Consider the following 17,463-nt stretch of genomic DNA (forward strand, 5'->3'; position numbering starts at 1 on the left):
CTGCTATGTCAATAATTCAGAATAAAGGCAATTTACTTCTATTGTACAGGGTTTTTTTAACCAACTGTGGATTATTTATTGCCTAAGTGGTTAAATGTCTCATGGGCTCTTCCTGGAAATCAAAAGCCTATGTAACATTTCCATAGAAAGTGGCAGTGAGCAACTGGGAACCTCTAGAACAGATAAGATAAAGGAATTGAGAGTATAGCCTTGGAAATCTATGGTTCAACTCCTGTTAACTCACTAAGTTGTCATAAAACTCACACAGTCTATAATTTCTTTGCATGGGTTTTATAGGACTGCCGAGATGTTGCATTTTATTCACTTAACACTCAAAAAGCATTATGTAACATAATCTGAATTTATTTTGTAGATATCTCTTTGGAGCAAGGGCCTTAGAGTTGTAACAAGATATATGTCGTTTTCAGTTGTGCCTCCCCATATATGTGTATGATATGCTCTCCCTAATCAGGTCTTCCTAGCCCTGTATAATTAAGTTCTTGGTTGTTTGGTTAACATGTTCCTTTGTCTCTCTATACAACATGGTACAACTAACTGATTTTTAGATATTCCCTCTGATGAATTAATACTCTCCATACTTTGTTATTATGATAAGTTTTAGTATATATATAAATAGGAATTCTGTTCCTGCTGGATTCCCCCTGAAATCTCAGGCCCACAACCATGCTCAGAGCTGAACTCAGCTCTGAGTCCAGATGCCCAGGTTTCCACAGTGGTCAGGGGTAGATTTGCATAGCTTAAAACTAGTGCATCAGCTGCACCCCTTCCTTGAGATGTCAGATCTGGCCATGGTGACAGATGCCTTTATTATATCCTGTTTGGACTACAGTAATGCACTCTATGTGGGGGTTGCTTTTGAAAACTGTTGAGAAACTATTGTGAGTCCAGAATACTTCAACCTGAAAGATCACCGGCTCCAGTTATAGGGATCATATACCTCCCTTTTTAAAATACAGTCGGTCCCCAAGGTACAAATATCTGACTTACAAATTACTCATAGTTAAGAACAGAAGTGAGACAACAGGAAGTAAGAGAAATTACCCCCCAGAAGGGAAATTCACTCCTGAAAGAGTTATCATGGGGAAAAGGTATCTCCACTGAAGCTTTATCACCAATCCTTGTTTCCAAAACAAATATAAAATGTCAAAATCCAATTATCAGGGACAGAAAGTGAGGTGAAATCTTCTGAACAGGGGCACAGACAACAAAACAAAAACCATAATGGTGTTAACCCTTCCATATGCTATTCAAAGCTGAAAATGTTTTACATTTAAGAAAGGTACCTGTTCTAACTTTACAAAGAAATTCAGGAACAAACCTACAGAACCTATCTTATTTTTATGTAGTTGCAGTTGGTTCACTTCTGGGCACAATTCAAAGTGCTGGTCATGATCTATAAAGCCCTATATAGTTTAGGTCCAGATTATATGAAACACTGTAGGTCCCTATTTGGATTTGCTGGAACCATAAGATCTCTGAGTCCCTCAGCGAGGGAGAGAGGGCGGAATATAAAACAAAGTAAATAAAATAAAATACAGGGAAAGCCCTTCTCTTGGTCCCGCCACCATTACAGCCTTGTTTGGTGAGAACACGAGAGAGAGAGTCTTCTCAGTGGCTGCTTCCACCCTGTGGAAATCCCTTCAGTGGGAGGCTAAGTTAGCCCCCTCCTTGCTTTCCTGTCACCAACAGGCAAAGTAGGCCTTTAACATATAGTCAGGAAAATTTATTTGGAAGTTGCCTTGAGTCCCAGAAATGCAGTCAATAAATAAATACATTTTAAACTCCTGAAAATTTTCTTTGTAAGCAGGGCCGGTCGGAGATAAATTTAAATATTAAGCGGGGGCGCTGAAAAGCGCCCCCCGCCGGCCCCGCCTCCTGCGCCCTGGCCCCGCCTCCCAACCAGCGTGCCCTGGCCCCACCTCCCGCGCTGCGTGGGAGGCGGGGCCAGGGCACGCTGGGTGGAAGGCGGGGCCAGGGTTGGCCCCGCCTCCCATGCTATTCGCCCTGGCCCCGCCTCCCACGCAGCGTGGGAGGCGCAGCCAGGGTTGGAAAGAGGGAGGCTTCGCCGCCCGGGGAGGGGAGGAGGGATCGCCTCCTCCCCTCCCCGGGCGGCGAAAGAAGCAGGCTTCGCCGCCCGGGGAGGGAAGGAGGCGATCCCTCCTCCCCTCCCCGGGCGGCGAAAGAGGGAGCCACAAGGCCAGGGCGCACTGGTCGGGCGGCGGGGCACCGTCAGAGCGGTGCCCCGCCTCCCTCCCAGCCTGACGGCGCCCCCCGGGACCTGCGCCCGAGGCGGCGGCGTCACTGGCCTCTATGGTGGGGCCGGCCCTGTTTGTAAGTAACATAGATTTCTTTCTTTCTTTTTTGAAACAATGCCTGTGGTTCTTGAGAAAGACATGATTAGGAAAAGGGAGATGCAAAATGTGTCTAACATGCTGATCTAGTGCAGAAATGGGGACAGTAGACATGCAGAAGTTGGACTGCACTCTTAACCTTTTTTCCTAGTAGGTTTGTGCCTCGAGCTAATCTGAGCTAGCTGTTGAACAACATCTGGAAGGCCACATGATCTTTTGTTCTTGTCTGGGGTACCCATCCTAACTTGTGTGGGAGAGCTTCTCAGTTTCATTTCCCAGATAAGGCAGTGCACAAGTGGATAGAGAACCCACAGTTTTAAGCATATAATTCCATAATTCAATGTCTGCACATATAAAGTACATGGTTTACGTTCAAATGGTTCCAGGTTCAGGTTGCTGGCATATCCAGTGTGGGCTGAGCAGTCTTTGAATCCCTGGAGAACTGCTGCCAGTCAGTATTGATGAGTTAGACAGAGTAGTGGTTCAATTCGGTATAAGGCAGTTCTCTGTGTTCTGAATGTTACTATTATTTATTTATTTTGTCTACAGCCTGAGTTTCCAAAACTTAAAAAAGTTTTCTACAAGATATTTTTGCCTAATTAAGCCATTCCACTATTTGAAGTGTAAGCCCTAGTGTTTTCATACATCTAATATAAAACAGTGGCTTTATTTTTGTCTGCCATTTAATGAAATTCAGTATTGATTCAAAAATCCTGCTTTAACATCCTAAATAGTGCTTCTACATAATACATTTCATTGCACAATATATTGGTTACATTCCTCTTTCACCCCCATTCCATTTCATATTCTAGGTTAACTATTCTGAAATTATCTTAAATCAGGAGTTCTTGACTTTTAGTTCTGCAGCTGGGTCATACTGGCTAGTGTTTCTGGGAACTGAAGTACAAAACAGCCAGAGGATTAAAGATTGAGAACCAGTGCTTTAAACTGTGCTCTTTTGATTGGCTTAGTAGTAAAGGTATTGCAATAATAAGAGTTTCTGAATGTTCTGGATTCTATAATGATGCAAAATTAATTGATTCTTGCTTTATCAGCTTGACCAATTTAACATATTTTGTGCTTGTTAACCCTCCCAGCAACTATCAAAGAGATCTATCAGTTGTCAGAAAGACAACTACCACAGTTCCTCAGAATTAACAACAACTTCAACAACTGTATTCTTATACCCTGCCTCCATCTCCCCAAAGGGACTCAGGGCGGTTTACATGGGGCCAAGCCCAGATAAAACAGGAAACAAGAATAAACACATCAAAAGAAAAACAGACAGAAAAATAAAATTTTACACATTGACATAGTAAAATTAAAGTGATGACCATAATAAAACATGAGTTGGACACCTGAATAGAGGTCATAAAAATGAACTGGGTAAAGTGCACTAAGTGAGTTTTGTAAACATGAGGTAATTGTCTATAGTGCTACAATCTGTGAGAGAGTAACTTGGGATGGGGTGGACCCTGTGGCTATGTCAGACTGATGGAGCAGTGTAAAGTGCAACAGATAAGGAAATGATCGTGGGTACGGGATCTATCATGGGGATGGGGAATTCATTCTCCAAAAGCTTGTTGGAAGAGCCAAGTTGTTAAGCTCTTCCTGAATGCTAGCAGGGTGGGGGCTTGCCTAATCTCCCTGGCACATCTTTTATTGCTGTTTCACTGTCACAGTAGAAGAGTGACAAGTCATGTAAGAATCCTCAGATTTGAAGATACAGTAGAGTCTCACTTATCCAACACTCACTTATCCAACGTTCTGGATTATCCAATGCTTTTTTATAGTCAATGCTTTCAATACATCATGATATTTCGTGCCAAGTTCGTAAATACAGTAATTTCTACATAGCATTACTGCATATTGAACTACTTTTTCTGTCAAATTTGTGGTATAACATGATGTTTTGGTGCTTAATTTGTAAAATCATCACCTAATTTGATGTTCAATAGGCTTTTCCTTAATCTCTCCTTATTATCCAACATATTCGCTTATCCAACGTTCAGCCAGCCCGTTTATGTTGGATAAGTGAGACTCTACTGTACCAAGAAAGTGATCTTGGTATGGTTATTCATTAAACTAAATGAAGCTATTTTTTCACAAAGTATTGTGTGGAAAAGAAGAGATTGAACTCAAGGGGTGATGTTGTTATTTGTGCCCATTACTGCCAGGTAGAATACTTGCTCTGTGAGTGATAGTGTAGGTTCCCAACCAAACTAAAGGAAGTATTATTACTCTTCTCATTTTCTTCCTGTCTCCAGCTCCCTCTGCTAACATTTATTAGGATATATGCTGGTATATTAAAATGTGTATATAGAATATAAGCAGTTATACCAATGTGTGTTTTGATCTTAAGACACATGTTGGAAGACTGATATAGACAAAGATAAATTGTTTGTACTACTTTTTTCCACTGTGTTAACAAACTGTAAAATAACACCAATAATGCAGAGCTTGCTAATTATGACTAGTTTATTTTATGTTAGAGATGGATTAATATTTCTTTCATATGTTAGTGTGGTCTACCAGACATTTGTGCTAGAAATATCAGATTCTTATTGTTAATATTTCAAGACTTAAGTCCTTGTTGCAACTAAATTTGCTACAATGAAGCATTGGGATTTTCCTTGAGTTGAATGCTTATTCATTATCTGTTTAACATGGGTAAGGAGCAGTCTGTCTTACAAACTAAGGTTGGGATAATGTGTAGAATTGTAGAAGGCTTGAAACTAATCTTCCATTTTGCTTTTGGAATTGTGAAATCTTGGGCATTGGCACCCTAAAATGGCTATTGGGGGTTAGGATTAGGTGCAAGTCCCTTCTTCTGCCAGCTACTCTCAGCGATTTTCTAAAAAATAATTGCTTTGCTGACTAGTCACTGCTAGCACAAATGAGATAGAAGAGATGAGATGAGGGTAGAGTTGAGCTAACATCAGGACATAACTATAGTGCTGGATTAAAGTTAGGACAGAGAAAACACAATCCTAAATAATATGTTACATTCCTTAGACTAGTGGTTTCCAACTTTTTTTTTTATACTATGGCCCACTTTGACTAGGGCCCACTCTCCAACATTAGTACCAAAAGGGTTACGAATCAGTTTTTGGTCAACTTTAGATTGGTTGGTTTTTTGGAATGCCAGTTCAGAAAATTGCATTGGATAGACCACATCATCTCTAGTTTCTGAAAAAGAATATATGCCATCCAGTAGTCCCCATCTGCTCGCTCACATAAAACCATATTTAATAATTTAAAGCTGATGTGATCTATCCAGTGCAATGGCCAGCTCTGTGGAAAGGAGCAGAAATAAAATTAATAAAATTAATAAAGAGGAAGGAGGTTCGCGGACCAGATTTTTGTTCTTGTGGTCCACAGGTTGAGAACCACTTCTTTAGACTAAGATGGGTTTGAGGTCAGTATGGCTTTAGATGGCCTATTTACCCAGAGAAGATGCTTAAAGTGTGTGTGCTCTGATTTTAAAGTCATACATTCTAATCAGAGTCTTAAAACAGAGTGGAGGAGACAGTGGTGAGGACTTAATTGGATTAAGTTCTACTAGGTATATGTACATTTCTGGGATTTCTGGAACAAACACATATTGTCTAATTTCCACAGTTACTTTTGAAAGCATAGTTATTGTTTGGATTTGTGTCTAATACAGATGTTTCTTGACAGATGGAGACTAACAATAAGGTGGAGCATAGTAGTCTTATGTTAATAGAGTTGCCAGTTGATTTGTGGGGGTGTAGTAGGTAAGAAAAAAAGAAGTCAGATTAGGGTGATGTTACCTGTGCAAGAAAAGTAACTTTCAAACATTATGCACAATTTTTCAGGTGTTACACACTTTTTTTTGGTTAAAGAATCCATTTATCAAATTGACTAATTTGGTTACTCCCAAATTGCAAACAATGCTAGATGTCATATCGCATGAGAAAAATAAATGAGTGCAAGACTGATCTCTTCATTAGGGAGGTTGTTAAAAATAGTGGATTGTTGGGTTTTGTCTGTGTGGGTAAAATACAGCTAAAGTGAATCTCCTCCACAATTTCAAGAAGTGCTTTGATTCTACTTGGTGGCCAAGGTTTCGTTTTTGAAAGCAGTTAAAAAAAACTAAACTTTTTTTGCAATAAATACTTTAGGTGAGGAGGGTGAAGAGAATAATCACTACCAAAAGTTCTGGAATTTTAAGTGGAAAAATTACTTGAAGGTAGTGACACCTCAAAAATGTTATTTTTGAGGAGACACTTAGAAAGACGTTTTCAGATTTCAATGAAATTATATTGGGTAGTTCAGGGTGACAAATCGCATTTGTAGATTTGCATATAGGGATGAGGAAAAATGTCAAATTCAGGGTACGATTTTCTTATCTTTCTACTCCCTAACTTTGTGGCTATGACTTGCTAAATTTGCTGAATTGTTCATTTCAGGATTGTTTTTAAGGTAGGGAGGATAAGTAGCTTATCAGTCCATATTGACTCATTGGCTTTCCTGGGAACTATCCCACGTGGCTGCTGAGAAGCAGCTTTAATATTTGTGTCAAAAGGATTTCTTCGCCACTGCACTTCATTACATCATGCACAATTACGATGATGACTCTAGTTGTACTGTAACAGCTAGAGGGAATGCAAGATGAAGCCAACAACAACCAAGAGACTGCTCAGGCATGAAGAAGAAGGGCAAAGTTTTGGTTAAGTACAGTGAGCCTGCCATATTTGTGGGGGTTCAGTTCTGGGATGTTGCATATACCAAAAAAAAAAGATTGTTCAGCATATTATTCTGCATATCTGCATTCACATCACCACCATTTCCTAATATGGGGAGCAATGATCTGATTTCATGGAAAATCATGGATCCAGGGGGGTCAGTTGTTTGGATAGTGTTGCTTATTCGGGGTGCTTATTGGCTTATGATTACCCCATGTATTTCATAGGGTTTTCTTATGTAAACAGTACTCCAAGGTTGTTTGGCATTGCCTTCCTCTGGAATTTGGTATTGCCAATCACCCATCTAAGGACTAGCCAGGGCTAAATCTGCTTATTTTCCAAGGCCTTTTGAGTATTGAACTAAAAAATCTGAAAGACCAGAAGGTATCTGTTCTCCTTATATGTATCTCTGGCACAGCTGTCCAAATCATTGAGTGATTCTGTTGTTTCATTCCATCAAAATAAAGAGTTGAAAATTGCTACGGGATAATTTTAAGATCAAGAGGTTTTTAATGACAAGTCTAAAGTGTTTAGGGTTTTCATGAAGTGGGAAAACACTGAAGGGAAGCTGATTTTGATGACTGAAAGTAACAGGCAGAATTCTTTAAACTAGAATTAAAGGTCTGTATAAAATGTGTGTGTCTTGTTGAGGCAGAGCAGTTTTGATAAAATAATACACACCGGATTGTATTGGGTGTCTTGTTTTAGATTCCTCTTCTGTGATATTCTCCAGTTTTGAGGGCACTTTAAGATAACATCTGAACCAGGATGATACTTCTGGAGGGGGAAAAAGCCCTCATATATATCTGTTTCACCAAATTCTAAATTTTGAATAGAAATCTTTTAGAAATTCTAAAATTCCAGTCAAATGTTTAATTTGGTTTTTCCCCCTTACATGGTTGTCATCTTAGGAAAGTGTTGGTATTTTTAGTTTAGCAGGAGATGCAACTACTAGAGGACCATCTCCCCTTTTAGATTCTTGGGAAGAGCATTACTTTTTTACATGATCCTTTCAAAACACATTCATCTGAACTAGCAAATGGATTTGGATTCAGGACAGTGGAAATATGAGATTTGAATTTGGTTTTAATTGACTACTGGAGTAAATATTTTTCTGTCTTATTTTTGGGTTTGAGTGAAGTTGGGTTCACTGATGTTGGCCTACATCATAGCTACCATTTGCATGATACAAAATACCTTTGTATGACCTTTTCCTCTTTCATAATCTGGTTTTCAAGTTGATGTTCACATTCCTTTCCCCTTTCCACAGTCTGTTATTCACATTTTGTCTTTTCATGTCCTTTTCATGTGAGGTCGGGAAAGCTCTGGATATCAATTCTCAGAAGCTGCCAGCTAATGGAAAACAATTATACAAGATGTAATCAAGAACATCTGGATGGCCAAAGTTTTCCTTATTATGCCCTATCATGTTTGCCAAAACTTTCAGTTCTTTCTATTTCCTTACTGCTTTATAACTGCTTTATACCTGTTTTATACCTTTTATATTTGTTTAAGAGGCCATCTTTTTATCAAATAAAAAGGAACTGTGCATGCATAGGTTTTTTAATACTCTTAAGCTTGAGTAGTACTTATAAACCTTTATGTGCTTTTTTTAGGCTGCCCTCTGGCGAGGCAGTAGGAGGCAGCAGAGCTGGCCTCTGCAACGCGAGAGGCTGGACTTCCTGTCTTTCTGTGCTGAATGGCTACTATGGCGCCCGCTCTCACTGACGCAGCAGCTGAAGCTCACCACATCAGGTTCAAACTGGCTCCCCCATCTTCCGCCTTGTCTCCAGGCAGTGCCGAAAACAACGGCAACGCCAATAACATCCTTGTCGCCACGAACGGCACCAAAAGGAAAGCTGAGGATTCTAGCCTAGATTTCAGAAATAACTCTGCTAAGGAAGAGCTGGGAAAATTGCAGCCTCTGGTGGCATCTTACCTCTGCTCGGATGTAACCTCGGTTCCTCCGAAGGAGTCATTAAAACTGCAAGGGGTCTTCAACAAACAAGCAGTCCTTAAATCTCACTCTCTGTTATCACGCCCCTTCTTGAAAAGTAGTGACCTGTTGGGGAGGCAACCTGTGTTTTCATTGGAAAACCTAAAAACCATGAGTACTAGTAGCCAAACATCTTTGCCACAAGCACCAGTCAATGGCTTGGCTAAAAAGTTGGCTAAGAGCAATAGTTCTGATCATGAAAACCCAGCTTCACTTAATGGTGGGAAGCGTGCTCCTCCTTCCATAGCCCTTCAGGATGTTGATTCAAATAACCCTGGGGATTCTGATGTGGGGAATCTGAAATCGGGTTTGACCAATTGCACTCTTCCTCACAGAAGCCTTGACACAGAGCACACAGCTCCAGTTAGCAATAATGGCACTGCAAATAAACGTATCTCCTATTCACCAGTGCAACAGCAGCAGCAGTATGGGCTTGAAGGGGGTGGAGAGAACAGGTGGGTGTTATCTGGAGTGCCTGGGAGTTCTGATCTTGGCAGCAATAAGCCAGTAGAAGAGCAGAAAGCTTCTCTGCCAAACAACTCGCATAATGCTTTGGATTCGGATATGAGGACAAGGGTGCTGCTTCGGCGGCAGGCAGACATTGAGAATCGTGCTCGGCGGCTGCAAAAGCGCTTGCAAGTGGTGCAGGCCAAGCAGGTAGAGCGGCACATCCAGCAGCAACTGGGTGGCTTCTTGGAGAAAACTCTCAGCAAGTTGCCAGCTTTGGACTCCCTGAGACATCGGAGTCAGCTAATGCTGACCCGCAAGGCAGAAGCAGCTTTGAGAAAAGCAGCAAGTGAAACAAGTACTTCAGAAGGACTGAGTAGCTTCTTAAAAAGTGGCTCCATCTCAGAAGAATTGGAGAGGTTTACTGCCAGTGGGATGGCTAACCTACGGTCTTGTGAGCAAGCGTTTGATTCAGATGTTACAGACAGCAGCTCAGGTGGGGAGTCGGACATTGAAGAAGAGGAACTGACCAAAGCAGACACTGAACAGCATCATGTACCACTGTGAGTAGTACCAACTGTAATTTCTCAGGTTGGGGAAGGTGCAGTTACAAAGCTTACCACTAAGTTTTAAAATAATAAACCTGCTTATTTGGATTGCATGTTGGGAAACAATAAGCATAAAACAGCATTCCTTAAATGTAGGGATAGGGAACACATACGGTAGTACCACAGTTGTCATCATGCCTTACTACTGAATGTGCTTTCTGATGGGCATTTTAGTTGAATTACATCTAGCAGCTCATAAATCCTGTACTTATGCTGAAATGAGAAGGTGGTTTCTACTGGAATTGTGTAAGAAGTTTTTTTGAACTACATTCAAATTTTGAGTTTTGATCTATCCATTCTAAAGAAAATTGAAAAGATACTGACATTCAAATAATAGTATTATTAAATTGGATATGTTAGCTTGATCCAGATATGGTCATCCTTAATAGATCCATGAAATAAGTGGTACATAATGTTGTTTGATTTCAACAGATACAGACTATGGCTATGCCTGGGTGGGTTTCTGCAGAGGGTTTGGGATTATATGTCAGTTTTCATTCTTGGAGATCTTCTAAGGGCTGCATTGGTTGCCAAAAATGCCACCTTCTTTTGGAAATGGTTGGAAGTCGACTTCTGGTTTTGAAAAATGATAATTTGTGGTTATTGAAGAGCAATCCTGCAACTTATTTAAATGTTTCAGGAATTGAAATACATTTTTTTTAGTCAGGAAAAAGACAGTTCAGGGAATGAAGGCCATACAATCACTCTTTGGGCTATTTATAGCCCCAATGATACATTTTGTGTACTCCTGCCCTGAGGTTATCTCCTTCAGGGTAACACAGAGGTTGTTGGGAGTGAAGTTGTTGCCTAAGTTGATGGGTAGGAATCTGACTCTCCAGATGTTTCTGAAGTAGCACTTCCAGTAGCTCTACTTAGTTCAACCAGTGTTAAAGAATGCTGGGAGTTTACAGTTCAGTGACATCTGGAGAGCTATACAGTTTTCACCACTGATGTTGCACATTCTAACTCTAGCTTGTGAAAACAGAAACCTTTCACTGCCGTGTTAGATATGATAAGGCCTATGAATAACTGGAATAGCTTAATTACATAAAGGAATTATGGGAATTCCTTTCTGGAATCAGGACCTCAAGGACTGAATATCATTTGATAAATGGTTAAGAGGAGAGAGAACCAAAATAGTTTTATGTCCTGCAATTGAAACTGTGGAAACACAAAAAAAGAAAGGAAGAGAGTATTTTCAGAAAGAGAAAAATGCAGTTATTGAACTGGGAGAGAATAGGATTAAGACTTTGGCTATTCCTGATTGGTAATGGGTCTCTGAAGTTTCAGTCACCAATTCTTAATCCTATCTGGCAATTGAACCTAGATCTGTTGAATGCCAAGCATTTGTTGTAAATAATTTCATTTGGCTCTGGGACTTATGAGATATGAAAGTGCAGTTCTTTCCATCATCCACAAATGATCATTTATTTTTGAAGCAGCTTGAATGTTGTTGGGGTTTTTTTTTGCAGGTTCCAATATACCAAGATAGTACTGTATTGTGTTGTATATTTCAGTAACTCATACTATGCATTCTATCTTCAAGGTTTAGTTTGATTTCTGAAAATAGTTCTTTATATCAGACACAATGTTTTTATATAATACTAGCTTTGCCCGGCCACGTGTTGCTGTGGCTTATGGGAATCCTTTGTTTTCCAGGTGGAATAGCAGTGAATAGCCTTGCAGTCCCAAAGCCTGGCCGTTTTCTGGAGTAGCTGGAGCTTTTTGCTGTATGAACATAGAGGCATGGATGAGGGGTTGTGCTGCCAAGTTTAGTGTTTCTGGGATGTGTAGTTTTGTTGTTATAGTCACTGCGCCCGCAACTTTATCCTTTTATATATATAGATATGAGTGTAAATGGCTCATGGTGTTCTATATAATATTCTAGTTATGGGATTTTTCTTGTTTATTCGATATTGTGTCATCCCCATGACTTCTACAGGCCAATGACCAGAGTTTGGGAAAGCTATTTTTAGACTAAAACACCCATAACCTCCTGTCTATAGCATAGCCACTCGCCACTGGATGAGTTTGGGGATTGTGGTCTGTAAACAATTTCTCCAAAAATAAACTATTTTGTGTCTGAGCTGAGCAGAAGTTTATTTAGTCCACAAAAGGTATATTTTCAATCAATAGTATTTGAGTAACAGAAACATATACAGTAGAGTCTCACTTATCCAACACTCGCTTATCCAACATTCTGGATTATCCAACGCATTTTTATAGTCAATGTTTTCAATGCATTGTGATATTTTGGTGCTAAATTCGTAAATACAGTAATTACTATATAGCATTAATGTGTAATGAACTACTTTTTCTGTCAAATTTGTTGTATAACATGATGTTTTGGTGCTTAATTTGTAAAATCATAACCTATTTTGATGTTTAATAGGCTTTTTCTTAATCTCTCCTTATTATCCAACATATTCGTTTATCCAACGTTCTGCCGGACCGTTTATGTTGGATAAGTGAGACTCTATTGTATATCTGACTTGATATTTTCACTGCATGGTAGTTGGAATTATGTTTCAACCATACATGCCTCTGAGAAGAGGGTTCGGCTTTGTCCAGCCTGGAGAAAGCATGTCTCCTGTTAACAGTTAATGAAGTGAAATCTCTGTAGTGTATAAAACAATAGGACAATCAATGTAATAATCAAATATTCTACAATTTTACAATGCTTTTTTGTTTGGCCTCAAGTCGCAATACTAATTTCAATTTCTTTCGAAAGAGTAACTGACTATTGAGTAAACTTCTCCAGACTGGTGCTTCTCCTTCAGATATGTTGGACTAGGTTATATCATCCCAACTAATATTACCATCGGCCATGCTGGCTACAGATGTTATCTAAATATTATATTTGTTTTCAGATTTAGTAGAAATTACTGACTAGATTTATTAATGCTAGATAGTAATGTGCTGTCATTGGTAAATAATCTGTGCACATAATAAAAGTGAAAATATGTATGTGTGTGTGTGTTGCTGAGGAGTCCACTTCCACAGAGAAGCTCCTACTTTCACAAATAACTATAACTCCCACTCCCTAAAGACACCAATGGCCATCCCTCAATGACATTGCAGGTTATAGAGAGCTCCATCAACATGTCCGAGAGCACTGCCAATGTCTTCCACAAACACCATACTTCCCGACACCCAAGTGAAGGCTTTCATATGGGGATAGTTTCCTCCTAGATTTTTTGTTTTTCCTCCACCAAAGATATCACCAGTGTTCCTTTCTCTCTCTATTTGTGTGGAATTTGCATGACCTCGCCCACTGCCTTTCCCATAACCCTTTCCTATTCTTTTCTATGGCCCACAGCAAACAGAGGAATTGATCAGCAACTGAACATAATGGGGGAGTTGTAAGTACTGGGATGTATAGTTCAATGTACTCTGAACTCCACCAACAATGGACCTGGAACTAACTTGACACATAGAACCCCCATGATCAAGAAAAAATACTGGCGGTCTTTAGAGGGATTTATAGGAGTTATAGTTCACCTATGCCCAGAGCGCACTATGAACCCAAACAATGATGGATCTGGACCAAACATGCATACCATACATGCCCAAATTTGAATCTTGGTGGGTTTTGAGGGGAATTGGCCTGGACATTTTGGAGTTGTAGGTACTGGGAGGTGTAATTCACCTGCAATCAGTGAGCACTCTGAACTCCACCTAATATGGAATTGGATCAAACTTGGCACACAGAGCCCCCATGACCAGCAAGAAATACTGGAGGTCTTTGGGGAAAATCACCTTGATTTGGTGGAGTTGTAGTTCACCTACACCAGAGAGCACTGTGAACCCAAACACTGATGGATCTGGACCTAACTTGGCACACATACCTGATATGCCGAAATTTGATTACTGGAGGGGTTTGGGGGGAACTGACATCCTTTTCTGGGAGTTGTAGTTCACCCACAACCAGAGAAACTGCAACCTCCACCGATGATGGACCCAATCCAGACTTGGCACACAGAACCCCCATTACTAACTCAACCTATTGGAGGAGTTTGAGGGGACTGACTCACCATAGTGGGAGATATAGTTTACCCTACAGCCAAAGAGCACACTGAACCCCAGCAATGATGCATCCTTCTAGAGCAGACTTGCCCAACATAACAAACTTTAAGTGCTGATGGAATTTCTTGGGGTTAACCTGGCATGATGTGAGTTGTAGTCCCCCTCCCAACCTTATGCATTTTGTACGATAAAAAATTGACTTTTTCAAATAACATGGGCAATGCTGGAACCCAAGCTAGTACGTAATAATTGACAAAGCTACATACAAAAGACCCTAAATACACCATGTCCCATCAGATCTTGAAGCAAATCGTCAGTCCTGCTTAGTCAGATAGGATACCGCCAATGAATACAAAGTGCTACAGACTGGGTTTCAGGGGAGAAAACTTGTAAAACAGTCTGTGAGTATTCCTTCCCTTGGTAAACCTTATGAAATTTATAGGGTTGCATAAGCCAACTTGAAAGTACATAAAAGAATACTACTATCCCATTTTCCAAGACTGTCTAGTGATGTTTTTCTTGATTCTTACAACTTTCTGTTGTGCTTTGTTTCTGTTTATTTTGACCTTGTCTGTCACATTGGTCTTAGGTATGTTTTATCAAAGTATATATTGGTGCTTATTTATCTATTCTAAGATTTCTGGCACTTGAAGAATTGTCATAGAATGTTCTCTTCTTCCATCAAAATGTCTTGATCACCCTCTGTTTAGTTCTCAGTTGGCTAGTTGTCTAGCTTGTCATTACCGCCTGTGCATTGATCAGTCTAGCTCACTCTTATTTTTATTTTCTGTAGGCTGTTAGACTTGAGATGAAAGGCTCTCAGCAATAGTGTTCAGTTACTGAGCTGTTTTCAGCTGACTGATCTGATACTATTTTGGAAACTTGGTGGTTTATTTGTGTGTGCATCGATATATATTATTCCTAATCAGTTCTGCATTGCCAAGGTTTTTAGTAGTGTTGCAGCTTTGGTAGGTTGCTTAATCAACAGAAGCTTTAGTTGGGGTCAATTTTTAATTAGGGAAGGCAAAGTTTGAGCAGTTGTATAGTGAACTGAAGACACAGTTTGTTTGTTTTAAGGTAATTTCATCCTTTTTATGGGTTAAATATTTGTGTATAAATGTTCATAAAATACAACACAGCTGCTCCTAGGGCATCAAATCTTATCTAAGCAGGGTCAGGCCCAGTTGGTATTTGGATAAGAGATTCCCAAGGAATGCTAGGTGTTTCAGAGGAAGGAACTGGCAAAAACACCCCTGAGTATTTCCAAGAAAACCATGTGAAATTCATGGGGTCACTACAAACTACTATGTGTTTGTAGTGACCCCATGAATGCACACTTTTAAAAGTTTAGATGAAATCATGTATGTTATTGTAATTGGAAATGAAAAAAAAATACTAAGGATTATCACTCCTTCCAGTAGCAGAAATACAATTCCTGTGTTAAAATTTATATTGTTCCACACATAGTCTTCTGTGTATCACCTTATTTTGAATCAGTTAAAAAGCAAGGTGATCAGCTTTTTCACATAGTGCATAGTTTCAGAGTAAGAACTGTGTGATATAATTTCCATTATCATTCATCACCACAGTCTGCTGGATAGTATTGGTGGGAATTGTAGACTAGTAACAGCTGGAGTACAACATGTTCCCCTTCCTGTTGGAAGATAAGATCATGAATAACAATTAGTCAGGATACTACATTTTATCTGCAGTGTTAGAGGCAGTATTCTAGTATATATCAGTTGCTAGGAGGCACTGTGGTTATGGTAAGTGGTCCTCCTGGTTGTGCTACAACATACATACATACATACATACATACATACATACATATATATATATATATTGACAAAAAGAAGGCAATTTCTGCAGTGACAACCTATCTAAAACAGATTTCCTCAGAAATAAAACATACGTAACTTCTTTACTACTACTTCCACGTATTGAAAACCTGCATCTTGGAATTTCAAGTTCAATGTCTGTTGTTGTTGATTTTATATTACACTAGCTGTGCCTGGCCACGCGTATGGGAAATAAAGTACTGAGGAATTGGTGGCAGTTAACGTAAAGGGTAAAGTTTTTCCCCTGATATTAAGTTCAGTCGTGTCTGACTCTGGGGGTTGGTGGTCATGTCCATTTCTAAGCCGAAGAACTGGCGTTGTCCGTAGACTCTTCCAAGGTCATGTGGCATGACTGCATGGAGCGCTGTTACTTTCCCGCCGAAGGACTACCTATTCATCTACTCTCATTTGCATGTTTTTGAACTTTAGGGTTGGCAGAAGCTGGGGCTAACAGTGGGGGCTCTGTCCGCTCCCCCAATTCAAACCTGAATGAATGTTGTAATTAGGGAAAATGATTAGCATGTAATGGCCTTGCAGCTTTAAAGCCTGGCTGTTTCCTCCGTGAGTGAATTTTTTGTTGGGAGGTGTTAGCTGGCCCTGATTGTTTCATGTGTGGAATTCCCTTGTTTTCAGAGTGGTGGTGTTTGCGATATTTTATGTGCTTCTACTGTCTGTGGCCCTCAGAAAACAGAGGATTTGCCAGACTTTGGTGATGGGAAGACTTTGTTGGGAGGTGTTAGCTGGCCCTGATTGTTTCCTGTGTGGAATTCCCGTTTTCAGAGTGGTGTTCTTTATTTAGTGTTCTGATTTTAGAGATTGTATTGTTCTGTTTTATATCACAGTAATTTTTATATATTCTGATTTTAGTGTTTTTGAATACTTGGAGGCAGATTTTATTCATTTTCACGGTTCATAGCAGCACAACAACAACAACAATAATAATAATAATAATGACTTTGGTAATACACACTGCTTTACTCCATTGTCAGCTTCCTTTCTGGAAGAATCCTTCCTTGGGAGGTGTTAGCTGGCCCTGATTGTTTCCTTTGTGGAATTTCCAATTTTCCTGCTTTCAAAGTGTTGCTCTTTATTTACTGTCCTGGTTTTAGAGATTATATTGTTCTGTATTATTCTATCACAGTAATTATTTCATATTACAGTAGAATCTCACTTATCCAACATTCGCTTATCCAATGTTCTGGATTATCCAACGCAGTCTGTCTTTTAGTACTCAATGTTTTTGTAGTCAGTGTTTTAAATTCATTGTGATATTTTGGTAGTAAATTTGTAAATACAGTAATTACTACATAGCATTACTGCACATGGAACTACTTTTTCTGTCAAATTTGTTGTATAACGTGATGTTTTGGAATCGGCTTTTCCTGAATCCCTTCTTATATCCAACATATTCACTTATCCAATGTTCTGCCAGCCTGTTTATGTTGGATAAGTGAGACTCTACTGTAT

The 17,463-nt window shown here is 39.6% G+C and overlaps 1 protein-coding gene across 5 annotated transcripts in view; it reads left to right on the forward strand.

The window, feature by feature from the left end:
* kansl1 (KAT8 regulatory NSL complex subunit 1) overlaps positions 1 to 17,463 on the forward strand; it is a 178,358-nt gene that overhangs the window by 30,727 nt on the left and 130,168 nt on the right. For all 5 annotated transcript variants that reach the window (XM_016994553.2, XM_016994552.2, XM_016994554.2 and 2 more), the window contains one exon: positions 8,698 to 10,087. In XM_016994553.2, coding sequence (XP_016850042.1) covers positions 8,781 to 10,087 — 1,307 coding nt within the window. In that variant the 5' untranslated portion in view covers positions 8,698 to 8,780. The remainder of the gene's footprint in view (positions 1 to 8,697; positions 10,088 to 17,463) is intronic.

The sequence above is a fragment of the Anolis carolinensis genome, chromosome 6 (assembly GCF_035594765.1).
Source record: "Anolis carolinensis isolate JA03-04 chromosome 6, rAnoCar3.1.pri, whole genome shotgun sequence".
Classification (NCBI taxonomy): Eukaryota; Metazoa; Chordata; class Lepidosauria; order Squamata; family Dactyloidae; genus Anolis; species Anolis carolinensis.